The sequence below is a fragment of the Cervus canadensis genome, chromosome 7, assembly GCF_019320065.1.
Source record: "Cervus canadensis isolate Bull #8, Minnesota chromosome 7, ASM1932006v1, whole genome shotgun sequence".
Lineage (NCBI taxonomy): Eukaryota > Metazoa > Chordata > Mammalia > Artiodactyla > Cervidae > Cervus > Cervus canadensis.
This window is the reverse complement of record NC_057392.1, coordinates 441,561-459,524: the sequence shown is the minus strand read 5'-3', so window position 1 is coordinate 459,524 and position 17,964 is coordinate 441,561. Positions and strand designations below refer to the sequence as shown.

The 17,964-nt window shown below is 35.3% G+C and overlaps 1 protein-coding gene across 2 annotated transcripts in view; it reads right to left on the bottom strand.

The window, feature by feature from the left end:
• Window positions 1-12,411: 12,411 nt before the first annotated feature.
• PLOD2 (procollagen-lysine,2-oxoglutarate 5-dioxygenase 2) overlaps window positions 12,412-17,964 on the bottom strand; it is a 122,371-nt gene continuing 116,818 nt past the window's right edge. For both annotated transcript variants that reach the window (XM_043474172.1, XM_043474173.1), the window contains 5 exons: window positions 16,699-16,764; window positions 15,572-15,676; window positions 14,249-14,395; window positions 14,014-14,139; window positions 12,412-13,842 (listed from right to left, as the gene is read on the bottom strand). In XM_043474172.1, coding sequence (XP_043330107.1) covers window positions 13,687-13,842; window positions 14,014-14,139; window positions 14,249-14,395; window positions 15,572-15,676; window positions 16,699-16,764 — 600 coding nt within the window. In that variant the 3' untranslated portion in view covers window positions 12,412-13,686. The remainder of the gene's footprint in view (window positions 13,843-14,013; window positions 14,140-14,248; window positions 14,396-15,571; window positions 15,677-16,698; window positions 16,765-17,964) is intronic.

Sequence of the window (17,964 nt, the reverse complement as noted above, 5' to 3'; positions counted from 1 at the left end):
TTAAAGAGGTTGTCTTTTTTCCATCGTATATTCTTGCCTCCTTTGTCGAAGATAAGGTGTCCGTAGGTTCGTGGATTTATCTCTGGGCTTTCTATTCTGTTCCATTGATCTATATTTCTGTCTTTGTGCCAGTACCATACTGTCTTGATGACTGTGGCTTTGTAGTAGAGCCTGAAGTGAGGCAGGTTGATTCCTCCAGTTCCACTCTTCTTTCTCAAGATTGCTTTGGCTATTTGAGGTTTTTTTGTATTTGCATACAAATTGTGAAATTATTTGTTCTAGTTCTGTGAAAAATACTGTTGGTAGCTTGATAGAGATTGCATTGAATCTATAGATTGCCTTGGGTAGTATAGCCATTTTGACAATATTGATTCTTCCAATCCATGAACACGGTATATTTCTCCATCTTTGATTTTTGTGTCCACTTTTTTGTGTGTGACATCTTTGTGTCCTGTTTGATTTCTTTCATCAGTGTTTTATAGTTTTCTATATATAGGTCTTTCATTTCTTTAGGTAGATATATTCCTAAGTATTTATTCTTTTTGTTGCAATGGTGAATGGTATTGTTTCCTTAATTTCTCTTTCTGTTTTCTCATTGTTAGTGTATAGGAATGCAATGGATTTCTGTGTTAATTTTATATCCTGCAGCCAACCTGAATCCTAACCTGTATGCCAGGCAGGAGAGGAAGATTTGATCCCTAGGTTGGGAAGATCCCCTTGAGAAGGAAATATCAACCCATTCCAGTATTTTTGCCTGGGAAAAATCCCATGTGCAGAGGAGCCTGGAGGGTTATAGTCCATGGGGTCACAAAGAGTCAGACATGACTGAACAGAAGGCATAGCATGGAAAGCAAACCCGTGGCTGATTCATTTCAATGTATGGCAAAAACCACCACAATACTGTAAAGTAATTAGCCTCTGATTATAATAAATTAATTAAAAGAAAAAACTGACTCTCTACGTGAAGATCTAATACATACAGAAATAGAAAAGCATTTAAGTACCTGGGGAGTGAAAAATGCCTTTGTAGCAATATAAACAGAACTTGATATCAGTAACCTATTCTTTCTTCTTTTGTCTTAGCTATAAAAATTGCATAGTAAGTTTTATGAGCAATTGCAATCAACTTCTCAGCACTTCCTCTAAATGTTTCCTCACCTCTTATACCTTCATTTTATTGATATTGACATTATTCCTCTGGACTATCCTCAATTCATTTTACGTGGGTGTGAAAGAGATTATGAACATCAGTGCATGATACCTTAGCTTAAGAACTAGTGCCTTCAAAACTGTACATCATGATTACTATCAACAATATATTCAATATTCCAAGAATAATGGGGATGGCTCCTTTTAAATAAAGGGCCAATAACATGGATTTTGCAAAACTGTAATTCACTACATTGCAACACTTGGGCAATCTTAACAACTTTGATTAAAAAAAAAAAAAAATCTTTGCCAAATGACCCAGAGATGCAAATTTAAATAACTGCAGTTGTTCCTCTTAACTCTTACTCAACACTGATTAATTTCAGATGTGTCAGACTCAAAGGTTTCTACAGCCAAACTTTCTAAATATTCCTTTTAACAGCTGAAAGATATCAAAAGTTAAAGGAATTAAAAAGAAGTTTAATTTGGACATGCCTTAAAACCGAGCTAACTAGCATAGGATTAATGCTTGAAAACATTCTTGTATCTCTTGATTACTGGCCTATGTCATTTGCCAAGAATGATCATACAAGTTTATTCATAGTATGGTGGTAGGAAGTTTCTACATAATGTAATTTTGTACAGCACATACATGATGATGTTATGTATATACCCAACAATATAAGAAGTATTAAACTGAATTTAATCTTTATACTTTTTAAAATTCCTTTTTAAACTTTTCTAAACATTTTATGAACAGTTTAATAATTTTAATGTTCAAGATTTGTGGAAGATTGTTGAAGACTGACCTCACAAAATTGTACTTGGAAATTCTAGGACTCCTATATTAAAGATGATTAGACTGATACAGAGCCAAAGTTTTGCATCCAAATAAAAAACTACATTTACATACAGGTTGAGAGAATCTTCATTTAAGATTAAAACTCATTAGTATATTTTCAAAATCACTGAAGCACTTAAAAAAAATACCTCTACTTGGACCTTACCCTTAGAGATTCTAGTTTCTTTGGTCTGAGTTAAGATATTAGTATCAGCAGTTTTTAGATGCTGACCCAGGTGATCTTAAAGTGCAGCCTAAGTTGAAAAACACTAATCTTGCGTTTTCTTTTAAATCATTGTGGTATGACCCCCATCAAAGATGATAAAATCTTAACTTTCTATCTAGAAACACAGGGACCAGACCAAAGGGGTGATCAGAATCAGGTCTCCACTGACACATCGTCAAGTGTGGTGCTGACAAAGGGAAGGGAAGGGGGTCATAGATGACGGATGCTGAGACGACTGCGAAAAGCCTGACATGCTTACCGTGGAAAGCATTTAGGAAAAGCACAATCTATTTGCATTGCCAACACATAGAAAGAGCATTCAACTTAGTCTGTGTTCCTTTAGCAAGCAGAACAAGAGTAAATAGGAAGAAGTTATGAGCACAGTTGACAGCACAATAGAAGGAAAAGCATTTTGCCAACAAGATCTTTAGGCTTCCCATATGGCTCAGTGGTAAAGAGTCTGCCTGCCAATGCACGAGATGCAGGTTCTATCCCTCAGTTGGGAAGAGCTCCTGGAGGAGGAAATAGCAACCCACTCTAGTATTCCCACCTGGGAAATCCCATGGACAGAGGGGCCTGGCAGGGTACAGTTCATGGGGTCTCAAAGAGTCGGACACAACTTAGCAACTACACAAGATCTTTTCAACCACGGACGAGCAATCTGCAAACCCTCAAGCAGAGGTCTAGTGATCTATCCTGAACATGGGAAGGAGGCTAGACTATGTGACCTTTTATTTCCCATTGTACAAATAACCTGAGATAACATCTTGAAGCTTCTTGAAGTTTCTCAAACTGAGACTGTGCTTTTGAAAGTGAAGAAACAAAAGACTGAGGGAACTCAGACTACTGTCTGGAATAAAAGCTGTCTATACTCGTGAGATGTCTCTTCTTTATATTGTTGCACCAAATCTAACTTGACCATCTTAGCATTGGTCGACTCTCTGAACCTAGTATGCCCTCAGGAGAAATTGGTAATTTTTGTCTTCCAATACAAAGGATTAGGTAAAAATGCAACATGTTAAGTGTGGAAAAGATAACAGGCGGTGGAAAGGTAAGAGAAAACAGTTGTGATTACTGCTATTAAATATTTGAAAGAGAAGCCAATATTAAAAGGCATTCATTTTTTTCCACATCATTTTCAAATGTGAAAATATACACTTTAAGGAGAAGTTACAAGAGACAGTTCAGCATCATTAAGAAAATTCTTTGCTGTGTCTGTGTCAAGATTCAGTAACTTGGCCATCAGTGGATCCCAATGCAAGTATGGTAAATCATATCTATAAGTCTAAATCAAATCTGTAATATCAGATACAATGATATTATATTGTATCAGGTACAGGCATATAAGAGACATCTAAGAAACATTCACTAAATGAAGCTTTCAAGTACATTCTGGATGATCATCAACCAGGGAAACTTGAAAGGGATTTGCTTAGGGTGATAACAGGAAAGAGACTGGACTACCTAGCTTTTAAGACCACTCCAATCTGGAGATTCTATTGTTTGTTGTTAAGAGTCCATCATAGACACCAAGTCATGTCCAACTCTTCAATGCCAGGGACTGCAGCATACCAGGCTTCCCTGTTCCTCACCATCTCTGAGTGGCCATGATCATATTCTATTGCTAGATGATACAAATTAAATCCCTAAACCCTAAAATAACTCTAGGTTTTAATTATTTTAAAATCAATACATAACTAAATCTATCTTCTTCAAATATGTATGCTTTCCTTAAACATATGATTGGTATATTAGGTAAAAATAAGCCATCTTGCAAGCCTTGAAAACTAAGTGGGGTTTTTTTTTTTTTTAATTGAAGTATAGTTGATTTAAATTCCTGTTATACAGCAAAGTGACTTGGTTATACATAAATGTATTTACACACATTTTTTAAAAATATTCTTTTCTATTATGGTTTATTGTAGGATTTTTTTTTTTAAATTGCTTTACAGTGCGGTTTGAGATGTAAACCTTATTTCTTTCTCATACCTCTCTGTTGTGGACCTGACTGACACTTCTTAATGGAGACTCACTTCCAAATAGTGACTTGGGATCCAGACACCTTAGTATATATGCTTCAAGAGTCGCTATGATGGGCTCTTAAAGATTTGGGCCTTGGAAGTGATCCACATCACTTCTGCTCGTAGGCCAGTAGCCAAAAACAGTCATAAGACCCCACCTAACCATGAGTGGGTGGAAAATCTGGGAAGCACATGGATATTCAGGGAAAAGTAGGAGTAACCATCACAAATGTAAACCATCACTGAGGATTCATATTCTGAGCTAAGCATCTGAGCTCTCCAATTAATCATGTCACACAGACAAGCTCTCATTCTGCACTTCTTGTTCTGTCCTCATTTTAGACCTTAAAAAAAATAATGAAACACTGGAATAAATATTTGCAAGCAAGTCTGCTAAAGGATGAAACTGTTTGAAAAACAGTACATACAATCTGCTTCCCCCCAAAATATAATCTGAAATTTAAGACCAAAACAAATGTCCCAAATTAGAAGTTATAACCTTTGTAGTCAACAAAATTAAATGGGGCTTAATGTCCATTTCTCATATCCTCCTTTTGAACTATAATTAGTCATTATAACTCCTAGATCTCATTGTTCTCTCCCACAGCTTTATCAGTTTACACACTTGATTTCACTGTTTGTTGCCCTTTAAACATCTCAGATCTGCCAGATCCTTCCCCAGTTTTAAACAGTTCAAAATATATACTCCATATTTGTATAAAAATACGTTTCCATGAGTCTGTTTTATTCAAACTATTACTGATATGCTGTCAAGAAGTTTACAAATTCTGTTTTTTTTTTTTCTTTCTGACATTATCCACATTACAGCTCTTCCAAACAATTCAGTTTTTGAATAAATATATGCAGGTCCATACTTTTGAAATTATGAAGTTTTAATTAATTCCATTATTGCTCACATTTCTAGCACAATACTGAATAGATGTTAAAATGGTGTTAAAATCAACAAGCCACACACAGTGAGCTGTGCCATCTGTAACTATGGAAACAACATTAGTTTCAGTGAAAATACACCTCAGGACACACTCTCCTTTGGAAATCCACTGTTTTCACATATTTCTACTTTAGAACAATTTCTTGAAGTGTAATGATAAAATAGAGAGTTTTTAGTCACTATATCCTGGAGTAGGAAATGGCAACCCACTCGAGCATTTTTGCCTGGAAAATTCCAAGGACAGAGGAGACTGGTGGGCTATAGTCCAGGAGGTTGCAAAAGAGTTGGAAACAACTGAGTGATTAAACACAAGCTTGAGTCAGTATATAGATATAATGCTTTTGCATTTTACTAAAAACAGTTTTAAGATATATAAAACCAAATTCATTCAATTCAAAATACTTACTGAAAGGCTAATACAACATATGGCTAACCACCAAGCAGGTTACTCATAAACTGACCACTCCCTGTCTCCATCCTTTCGCCGGGATGTTGAGGATAGCAGTGGTATGGGTTTCTTTTTACAACATCTTAGTACTTTGTATATTACTCTATCCAACTTGGGGCCACCTACATATTCTTTTATTCAGGAACAGACTGTACAGTCTTTCTCAAGTCTTTACCTCCTATATCATATCCAAAGAACACACAGATTTATTTTTTAATTTGGGTCTGTTAAACTGAAAACTCTTATTTCCTTCAGGGATCATTTTGATTCAAATACAAAATCTCAGGCATAAAACCAACTCCCAATACTCATTCACACATACAAGTACCTACTGTATGCCAGGCTACAAGCTAAGTTCTAAAACTGAAGAGACTGGATAAGGGCCAGTCCCTTCTGTCAGAAGCTTATGACTGGGCTTTCCTGGTGGCTCAGTAGTAAAGAATCTGCCTGTCAAGGTAGGAAACACAGGTTCGATTCCTGGTCCAGGAAGATCCCACATGCCATGGAGCAGCTAAGCCCATGCACCACAATTGTTGAGCCTGTGCTCTACAGCCCAGGAGCTGAAACTGCTGAAGCCTGCATGCCCTACAGTCAGTACTTAACAAAAAGAAAAGCCACCAAAATGAGAAGCCCACTCATTGCAACTAGAGAGCAGCCCCTGCTTGCTGCAACTAGAGAAAAGCCCATGCAGCAAAGAAGACCTAGCATAGCCAAAAATAAATAAAATTATATAAAAAAAACCAAAAGCTTATGGCCTTATTGAGTAAAATGAAATAAGTAATTCAGTTATGTTAAGCACTCAGGAAAGCAGTTCCAATTAGAGAGGAAGTATAAGCGATTATCCCTGTTCAGTATCAATTGCTGCGTAGTAAACTACGCAGAACCTAGTGACTCAGAACAATGTTATCTTTGTCTCTTGTGGCTCTGAAGGTTAACTGGGTTCAGCTGGGTGGTTCTTGCTTGGGGACTCACATGTGGTTGCAGGCACAAGTCAACTATGAGGACAACAGTCATCTGAAGGTTCAATTGAGCTTGAGGTCCAAATAATTCACTCAGTGCCAAATGATGTAGGAATTGAGTTTTCACTGTTGGAGTGCTTGTTGTGGCATGGACTTTCCACAGAATGGCACCTGGATTCCAAATGGAGAGCCTAGGAATGAATGTTCCAAGAAATCAAAGCCATGGGGTCCTGCATGACTCAGCTTGGAAGTTATGCAGAGTAAGTTCAACTGCACTCCATTGGTTGCAGACGGCCCACCCAGGTTCAAGGTGAAAAGGAACCATGCAGAGGTTGAATCTTGGGATGAGTCACTGAGGACCGTCTTTGGAGACTTGATATCACAGACACCTAAATCATTTAGGTTTCAAAAATACTTTTTAATTTCCTCTCCTCTTGGCTCACAGAAGACCAAAAGGAAAGCCCTCTTAGGACAATATGAAAGTCAATGAAGTCACTCTCGAGTTATATGAGCAGCACCTGACTTTAGCCAAGCATCCAGGGTGCAAGGCATATCAAAGGAGGGAAGGATGATCAAGAAAGGTGTGGGGGCAACATCTGAATAAGTGAGACCTTAAGCAAATTAGAACTACTCTACTACACTTCCCTTCAACAACTTCAGCAGGAACAAATTTCCTTAATCCCCCAAAACCCAAAACAGAGATGATTTTCAGTTTGTCTGAATCACCCAATCTTTGTGTCACAGAAAACCTGTCTTCAGTGCTGTACTTTACTAGCCCTGTGCTGGGTATGAGAGGGAAAAAATGTGACTTATCCTTTCCTGCCACAAAGGAACTTTTAAAATGCATTTGGTTTTTATAATCAAACTCCTCAATTTTCTAATGTCATGGAAGTTATTTTGTCTACTCAAAACCAATTATTGTTTCAGTTGTAATTGAGTCTGATTATTTCTATATGGATGTTGTCAATGGTCCATATTACCCAGTGAACACAGATTAACAGTTTCTAAGGTAGATACAATATAGAAAACAATCCACTTCATCAGTGCTAACTGGGAATATGCTAGCTATCCCTTATTTCAGAATAAGGTGTCTCAATTCCTCCTTTTAAAATATTGTATCTTCAAACTAAAAAAGGAATTCCTGAAAGAAATCATACAATTTGTATCATTTTTATTTATATTAGCCTTCATGAAAAAATTTGAAAGCATGTTCAGTTCATTTCAGCCGCTCAGTCATGTCTGACTCTTTGCAACCCCATGAATCACAGCACGCCAGGCTTCTCTGTCCATCACCAGCTCCTGGAGTCCACACAAACCCATGTCCATTGTGTCGGTGATGCCATCCTACCATCTCATCCTCTGTCATCCCCTTCTCCTCCTGCCCCCAACCCCTCCCAGTATCAGAGTCTTTTCCAATGAGTCAACTCTTCGCATGAGGTGGCCAAAGTATTGGAGTTTTAGCTTCAACATCTGTCCTTCCAATGAACACCCAGGACTGATCTCCTTTAGGATGGACTGGTTGGATCTCCCTGCAGTCCAAGGGACTCTCAAGAGCCTTCTACAACATCACAGTTCAAAAGCATCAATTCTTCGGTGCTCAGCTTTCCAACTCTCACATCCATACATGACCACTGGAAAAACCACAGCCTTGATAGATGGAACTTTGTTGACAAAGTAATATCGCTGTTTTTTAATACGCTGTCTAGGTTGGTCATAACTTCCCTTCCAAGGAGTAAGCGTCTTTTAATTTCATGGCTGCAGTCACAATCTGCAGTGATTTTGGAGCCCAGAAAAATAAAGTCAGCCACTGTTTCCACTGTTTCCCCATCTATTTGCCATAAAGTGATGGGACCGGATGCCATGATCTTACTTTTATGAATGTTGAGCTTTAAGCCAACGTTTTCACTCTCCTCTTTCACTTTCATCAAGAGGCTCTTTAGTTCCTCTTCACTTTCTGCCATAAGAGTGGTATCATCTGCATATCTGAGGTTATTAATATTTCTCCTGGCAATCTTGATTCCAGCTTGTGCTTCCTCCAGCCCAGCGTTTCTCATGATGTACTCCATATATAAGTTAATAATTCTGAAAGAGATGGGAATACCAGACCACCTGACCTGCCTCTTGAGAAACCTGTATGCAGATCAGGAAGCAACAGTTAAAACTGGACATGGAACAACAGACTGGTTCCAAATAGGAAAAGCAGTACGTCAAGGCTGTATATTGTCACCCTGCTTATTTAACTTATATGCAGAGTACATCATGAAAGCATGAACTTGAAAAAAAATGTAAAGCTTTTGCTTTTGGCTTAAAGCTCAGACTCTATTAGTTTTCTATATTGGCCACAAGGTGGGGCTCTGATGTCATAATTTAGCATGATTTGTAAAATGCATATCTATATAAACACAACTGAAAATAATACAACAAAATTTAATAATCTCATTTTTAAAATATGCATTTTCAATTATCTAATCATTTATGGTCAGTAGAAGAAAGTTATGCTTTAATTTGTCCATTTCTCACCTGGAAGTTGTGCTGTGTGCTTAGCCACTCAGTCATGTCCAACTCTGCCACCCCATGGACTGTAGCTTGCCAGGCTCCTTTGTCCATGGTATTCTCCAGGCAAGAATACTGGAGTGGGTTGCCATGCCCTCCTCCAGGGGATCTCCCCAACCTAGGGATCGAACCCAGATCTTCCGCATTGAAGGTGGATTCTTTACTGTCTGAGCCTCCAGGGAAGCTCTGTCAAATATAAAATTCTCCTGAGTAGATGCAGAATTTTATATCATGATGCGATTTCCTTAAGGACTCTTTCTATCATTGCAGACTACGTTCCTAAAGGAAAAGTTACTCAACTTAAACCAGTGTTAAGAAAAATGTCTTTTAGAGCTATTTTTAAAAATTATGCCTCCCTCCCATCCCCCTCAGCACATCCCTATAGGTTATCACAGAGCACCCAGCTGAGCTCCTTTCAATAAATAAATAAAATTACTTTACAATTGTAAAGCACAGAGAAGTTCACTACTTATTAAAATCTACATTTTTTTTTCTCCTCTACATCCCTTAATTCTCTTTTGCAATCTAATATTTACTTTGGGATGAAGATAATTTGAAAGGAACAACATTTTCCTTAAATTACTGATAGCATGCACCATGTTTTCCATTTATTTTGTTAAAACTGTTCTTTAAGTTGTTAACTTGTTTTGTATTGTTAAATAGATAGAAATTCTTTTCTAATTTTCAAAATAGTTTAATTAATCAGATTTTTAAAACATTTTCAGTAAAGATAGAATAGCATGGTAAAAATAATCATTGTTGCTTGATTTACCAAAAAAATAAATACCACCTCAAAAACCAGCAAAAAACTTACTTTTCCAGATGAATATTTTCTAATTTATTTTATTCTATTAAGAATAAAACAAAAATATTAAAAACAATCTTTAAAATTAAAAAGAAAACTGCAGGACGATTTAAAATTTATGAAGTCCACATATCTCTAGTATACACATCCATCTTTCCAATTTTCTGATTCTTTGTACTAGAATAACTTAGCCATATAGTACTTTGCATTTTTAAAGCATGTTTATGTGTACTGTTTTCTACTCTTTCATTACTTATTTCTTAGTGTATTTCTCCTTAAATGTAATCCAAAATTCATTGCTTTCATTGAAGAGCTTTATGTATTTCCCGCTGTTTCTCTCCAACGGCTTTTTATACAAAGACTCATACTAAAAGAAATCTGGAGCTTGCTATTCTGAAACATCACAGATAAACAATGTTGCTTAACAAAGTCTGCTTTCATGAAGTCTTAAAGACTTCAATTTTCCAAAACACCCAGTTTCTAGGTATTTACTGAAACTGACTCTTAACTGATAATTTTGTTTGACTTTCCTACAACTTGAAGGGATTTGTTGTATGGACACTCTATTCCAATGAATGGCAGGCCCCAAAAATGTCATACAAGATAGGCTTTAGGGTTTAGCAAGCAATGGAATTAAGAAAGATATTTGACAGACAGGAAAACAGGAATGAAGGAATATGCAAAGAGATTCTGTCATTAGCACGAATCACTCAATTTATATGTTAATTGTTTTCCATGTTTATTCTCTAGAAAGGTGCTTGATCTGTTAGGTAAGTTACCAATAAAGGTAAAGTGCTAGTATTTTTCAAAAATAAAGCAAAGGGAAGAAAATTAACATATTGGACTATTACTAAAGTATCCATACTCAGGGAAAATATTCATATTGATTCCCATGCACATTAAGAATTAGATAACATTAGCATTTAAAGCCCTTCAGTAATATATGTATACACACAAACACACACACACACTCATATACATGTACCCACAGTCACCAATTCTTACTATTGTCATTAATACACTTCCTTTACTCAAATTAAATTACAAATAGGATTGCTTCTTTCTACTATTTTTATCTTTCTTTAAATTAAAAATTAGTACACAAATATATTTTCATAGTAAAAGATTTTAGTTCCTCAAAAAATTAAGAATTGCAATGATATGATCTTCCACTTCTGAGAATATATCCAAAGGAAACAAAATCATTACCCCCAAAAGTTGTTTGCACTCCCACGTTCACTGAAGCATTACTTACAACAGCCAAGACATAGAAACAACCTAAAGTGTCTATTAATCGATGAATGGTTAAAGAAAATGGAAAATATGATGTGTATATACACACACACGTGCACACATTTGCAAAAGGAGGAATATAATTCAACCATGAAAAAGAAATATTGCCATTTGTGACCACATGGATGAGGCTCAAGAGCATTGTAGTCAGTGAAGTAAATCAGACAAAGACATATAAGTGTGTTCTCACTTGAATATGGAATTAAACAAAAAAAACAAAACTGAACTCACAGAAACAGAGAACAGATTATTGGCTGCCAAAGCTGAACATGTGTCAGCTTACAGCTTCCTCTATCCATCTAATCCTGCCTGTTTTCCATCTTCCAAATTTTTGATCTACTTATGGGCATTTGTCACACTTTCACTAATCATGACTTGTTCTTTTTAAGAGTACACTTCATATCATTTCAAGAAGTCTGGGATGAGGGGGAACATAGAAAATATGCTCAACTGGTTGCCTTCATCCAATTTCTGGAAACATGGCATGAGATTAAAATAGTTACTATAAATCACCACCCACAACTGTAAAGAATTAGGATCTACTTATGTCTTTCATGTCAAATGTACCAGAAAGGACATTAAACTGGCTTACACTAGTAGAACTATTTTTTATAACCAAAGTCTGTTCTGAATGGTTGGTATCCATGACATAGCAGTACATATTTAGAAGAGCATCCTTGAAGTACAATAGTATAATTCACAAATAGTTAATAAAGTGTCTTCTACCAAACTGATGGATAGTAGAAATTATTGGATATGAAGTGCCACCAAAGAGCAGAAACAAGGTAGAATTACAACTCTTTATCTTCTAAATCCATCTCTCAGTAATTATAACATCTTGTTCACCACATTTTTAGTGACTGGGCCAGTGCCTGGACCATAGTAGGGACTTGAAAAACACCACTGAATAAATACATATATAATAAACAAATGTTTTGTCTATTTTCTCACTTGTGAAATAAATCAGATGAACTCCCTAGTCAGTCTGAAATGGAAGATACTATAATTTAATTGGAAATTTAATAAATAGTGTTCATTTAGTTTGGATATCAGTAAACATACCAAGCAAAATAAAATCACAGCTTATTCTATCTAGATATTCTTTCAGTCCCCCCCACCATCATTCTCTTCTAAACATAAATGACCAATAATAAAGAGAACAGAAACATTTTAAATTATTTTATTTTTCATAATTTTCTAACACACAGTGTTAGAAAAATGAAATTTGGCACCATGACTTAAAACTTTTTTTTCAAGTTTAACCTTTAAATTAAAAACAGTAGCTACAATGAGAATATTTAAACCTCACTCAGAATAATGGTGAAAAAATCAAGTCACAAAATTGTTTGTGTTGGGAAATTTTTTGAAAGTGGGATAAAAGAAAAGTAATAAAAACAGTAAGAAGGATAAAATGGAGACTATGCTGTGAAGACAAAGAAGTGAATCACCCTCCTGAAAGAAAGAATTAGGAGGAAGACAGAAGGTAAAAGGGAAGAACAAAGGCTCACCAACTTTATTTTCCTGATACAAAATTCAAGTACTTAGTGTTTTATTAAAAAAAACTCATGTGTTATTACTAAATCTCAATGAAATTTTCCTTTTCCTCATTTTCTAGAATTAAAAATGACCCTGCCTTGACTTAAGGGCACTTGATGATCTTAAGTTGATGCTTGATGTACTTTTGAAGAAATCAAAAGACTTGAAAGCTTTCCTAAATCTAACATCTACTTAATCTAATCCACCTTGGAAAATTTATCTGAAGGACCATAAGGCTTGATTTCTAAGGCAAATGTAAAAAACAATCTAACAATCTAAACAAAAATGTTTTCCACTGGATATGTACCTCAGTTGTATTTTCTGCTAAGTTTCTTGAGGAAAAACATTGCATTATATATTTTTCCTCATATTCCTTCAATAACCACCAAAAAACATCCCAGAATAGGTGGTCAAAGAAAGTACTTATGCAATTAGTCGCATACAAATCCAGTTAGAACTCCAGTTTTCCTGCATTTCAAAACTTGAAATTTTCATTTATATCCATTTTGTCTACATGGTGATAAACAAAATTCTTCTCACTCTTTTAATAAGAAAATATTATTAGTCTCATTCGTCACTTGTACATCTGTACCTGAATCAACTAAAACACAAATTCGGAAAACTGTCATTATTCTCAGAGACAATAAGGCATAGAAATAAATAATTGCTTTTACATTTTTTTTCCTTTCTCTTCTTCAATCTGTGTTTTAAGGCTCAGAGCAGACATTTAGAAATATCAAACAATTTTTTTAGGAAAAGTTTTTCAAATGTTTGGCCTAAAGTGAAGTTGTTTTGTGGAAGTTATTTAAATATTCCTCTCATCTTCTCAAGGACAACTGCAAAGGCATGTTCATACCAGTCATCCATTCCAAAGAAAACTCAATTCAATGAAAAGAAAATAACTTAGGGATCTATAAAGGACACAGCGATGTATCTTGTTCCATTTTTAACAGGAAGTCCTTCATGCAGATGGGTGAGTCTCCCTGGATGCATGAAACTCCAGCCTTTCCTTGGTGACTCAATAGAGCAATTGTACCTTAGAAATTTGCATCCACCTCCCTAAAAGGATAGAGAAATAAATGTATCAACTTATTATATTTCAATTTTAATGAGTGATAAAATTCAAATGATGCTAAGCAGAATCTAAAAAAAAAAAAAAGATAAGGCAAAGGCCATTTCATAATGACATATTTGTTTTGAAAAAATATAAAATAGAAAAACCATAATAACCTGAAAATCTTCTCCCACATTATTGAGTGCAATGTTGATGGTAAATGTAGAAGCATCATGATGAGGGCGAAGGGAGCGCTGTCTTTCAGGGGAGTATTTTACTACAAAATTCAAGAGTGCAAATCCCTAAAAAAAGCAAAGTAAGCTAATGGATTCGCTTATCAATAAAAACATAAAATAGCACATTTGTGTAAAAACTGGTAGGAGTAGGTAGCAGTAGTGGGAGGATAACTACCTTAGTATAATAGCCTGCAAAGACTTTCAGTGTGACAGGCGCAATAAACTCCCGGATAAAATGAAGCCATACATTTTCCAGACCAATTTGCTTCATGTGGATATCATCGGTTGGGACATTTTCATAGCCACCAGATATACGGCTATCCTGGAAAGAGCATTCATGACATTATAAAGTGTGGTCCATGTGCAATTCACACTGACTTTGTCTTGGAATTTTTTTCAACCACAAGATCATAATAGACAATAAAAATAACAGTTCAATTATGGTGTACCATCTGCTTTATTGCACAACTATCAAAATAACTTAGATAACATGGCTTTGCAAATGTATCAGTGATGAAGCAAAGTATTATAGAGTAAGTAGACTGCTTTCCTATTTATTTAACAGATATTTGAGGTCTAATGAGAAAATAAATACAATTGATCACCAAAGCCTTTTCATGTCCCTTTAAAAATGAGTTTTTTGACCCTTCAGGAAGTCTTAGCTGCTTGATGGGCATAGATTTTGTTTGTCTGCACCTTGGACTGCACCTTGCACCTGTCACTGAAAATAAACTTTTCCTGCCAATCTTCTCACTTCTATCTTGTGGCCCCCAAATTCCTTCCATGATTGCTTTTCATTTTCCTACAACCTGCCAACTTCAAGTTCTTCCTCATACTTCAAACTTCTGCCTTTCTGATCAGCTGACTAGGTGGGTATATATTTGAGCAGAGGCATTAATACTCCAGAGTATTCCACTAAAATTCCTTGGTACTATAAAGGACCTAGTATCTGTGGGTTCTCAGAGGAAAAGAAATACATTGAACCACCAACAGTAATGCCTCCTGTCAAGTCTTTGAATGTAAATGCAATACTGTATTACACCAAAGGCATTCAAACAGATTCCTCCTTCCTATGTTTACACACAAAAAAATAGCTTTGGCAGTCAACCAGATAGACTTTGTTTTGGTATTTTCACTATAGCTCACTGTGAAAACACAGAGTTAAAAAAAAAAAAAAAATGGCCTTGGAGAAGAGCAATATCACACAATAGGCCTATATGACCTTACCATCCCCAGCCAGGGGACACAGACCCCGAAGGATCACCCAGTGTAATTGGAGATAAAATTGAGGCCCAGATAGATTAAATGTTAAAAAAAGATTGGCAGAATTAGATGAAAATCATAGTTCTCTTGACAGCCTTGGGTAGCCCCTTCATTGAGGTCTAGGACTCAGGGATGTAAGACAAAAAGTACAAACCTCCTTCACTTTCTCTAAATACCTATACTCCTCCTTGCCCTACATACACATTTTAGTTCTTAATGTAAAATAATAACTTACATGATGCTTCCCTCCAGACCACTGGCCATAATGCTCCATTTCTTCCACCAATTCATCACAGGCTTTTTCAGAAAATATAGGAAACCAAAAAACATCTGGACAAGGCTACATATAAAACATGACACCACCATTAAGAGAGTAACATTTTGTGTCTTTTTACTAACAAATGGCATTTCAAAAGTAATATTCAGTATTTATCTCACTTAGATGTCTTTTTAAGAAGTTTGCCCAACAATACTGACACTACTGTTACAAACAATAGATTTTTAAAAAACAATTTCTAAGACTTTTTTTTTTTTTGCATTTTAACCTTTATGAAGTCAAGACCTGTTCTTAGACTCATGGTTGGCTAGGCAGCCACTGTGATATAGTTGCTGATGATACAGGGAATGTACACCTGGTCAGATGCTGATTTTGTTCTCAACATGTGTACATGTGTGCAAATGCATGTGTGCACATGCATACATACATCTAGTTGGTGCTACATTTGTTGACCTGCTCTTTGACACATCTTTTTAAATGATACATTATGATTTGTCATTGAAATGAAATGTTATTATGTATACAGTGCCCTATGACACACAACACCTTTGCCTCAGTAAGTCTAACATAGCTCTTTCAATGTGCGTCGTAGTTTAATTGGCAGTATTTTTTTTTCCTTTCTCACAGTGAACAAAATAACAGCATCTCAGAAAGACCCTTTACATTCTCTGAAATAAGGTATTAGCAATAATTTGGAACATTCATCTAAAGCAGAGTTCATTTTGAAAGAAACCTCTTTGAGAAGTGATGTTTGGAGTCCAATTTCTTCAAAGATGAACTTTCACTGAAAGAGGCTTACACCAGAGATCTGTCAAAAATTTATTTCTGAAATGGTTATGACATTGGGAGTATGCTAAAAAAAATAGCATGACCTTAATATTATTGTTAATTTTCATTTTTCTACATGTTAAACTATCTGACCTTCAAGGCTGTAAAATTGGTAATTAAGTCACATGAACTTTACCTAAAGGACAGTTTCTCTACTTTCACAACACCCTCTGCTAGAGAGTATTACATTAATAATATTCCCTACTAGAAAGTATAACAAAAATGCTCTATATATCATAGTAATTTCTAATACAAACCTGTTCAACTATATTTTCAGTGAAAATCTTTGAGTAATCTCGGTTTATATACTTTTCCTTCCAGTCCTACAGGGGGGGAAAAAAAAATCAATTGCTCAGATTAAAGCAAAAACCTTTCCACGAATACTTTAAAGGAAAATATAAAGTATATGCACTTTAGAAACTGCTCAAGCAATTTATAAATGACTATGTGTAGTAGACAAAATAGAAACTTTCAGAAACCAGAGTTTATGCTTTCTAAACTTTGCCTGATTTTTTTGTATGTTGAAAACATTCTGTGAAAGTCTTTATTTATGCAGTTTTATAACTCTATTTTAAATTCTGAGTAATCTTATAGTCTCTACATCTGTATGCTATATTCTGTGGATATACATGAGTTGTGTGTATTTAGTCCCTCAGTCATGTCCAACCGTAGCCCATCAGGCTCCTCTGTCCATGGGGACTCTCCAGGTAAGAATAACGGAGTGGGCTGCCATACCCTCCTCCAGGACAGTTATACATAGCTGTAGGCAAATATGCGTGTTTTAAAAGTGAAAGATAGGGAACATAACTCTAGCAACAAACATTAGTAAAAATTAGCAAATTAATCAACTTGGCCTTGCTTATATACTTTTATAGTGAATTACTCTAAAATAATTTTGATTTTTTAAGATATATTCAAAATGTGTATTTTCACTTCAGCTTTAGATTAGTATCAAAGAATGTTCAACGGGGTTACTAACATTATCATAACTTTCAGTTAACAGAAATTAAGGTTTAAGACCATGTGTTGAAAAATAGATCTTCTTCATACTAACTCATGCACCTGAATCTTCTCTTAGCCTAATCACTGACACACCAACCTCACACTAAGATACAATAATTTTTGTCAATATCAACTAAGGAATCTTTTTCCTGGGTTAAGTGTTTTACTTAAAAACCCAATATTTAAAGGGTATATCTTAAAATAAGATTCAATATCCACAATGATCTTTTCTTAAATATATTTAGACTAACAAAATTCTTAGTGTTCTCTTTGCAAAGTACAAATAGTAAGCAAGTAGGGAAAAACTGAGGTAAGGACTCAAAATAATTTCAATCAAAATATGTTTCAAAAAATATTTGTCTGAAATATATCTTTTGAGGCCACATTTAAAAAAGGTCCTGATAATTTATTTGCCATTCTTAGTTTTACATTTCTCTGCTTATATGTAGCTCAGATATTTTTAGATCTGGAAGAACCAAAACTATCTTCAAATTCTTTAACAAAATTAATTTATACATAGT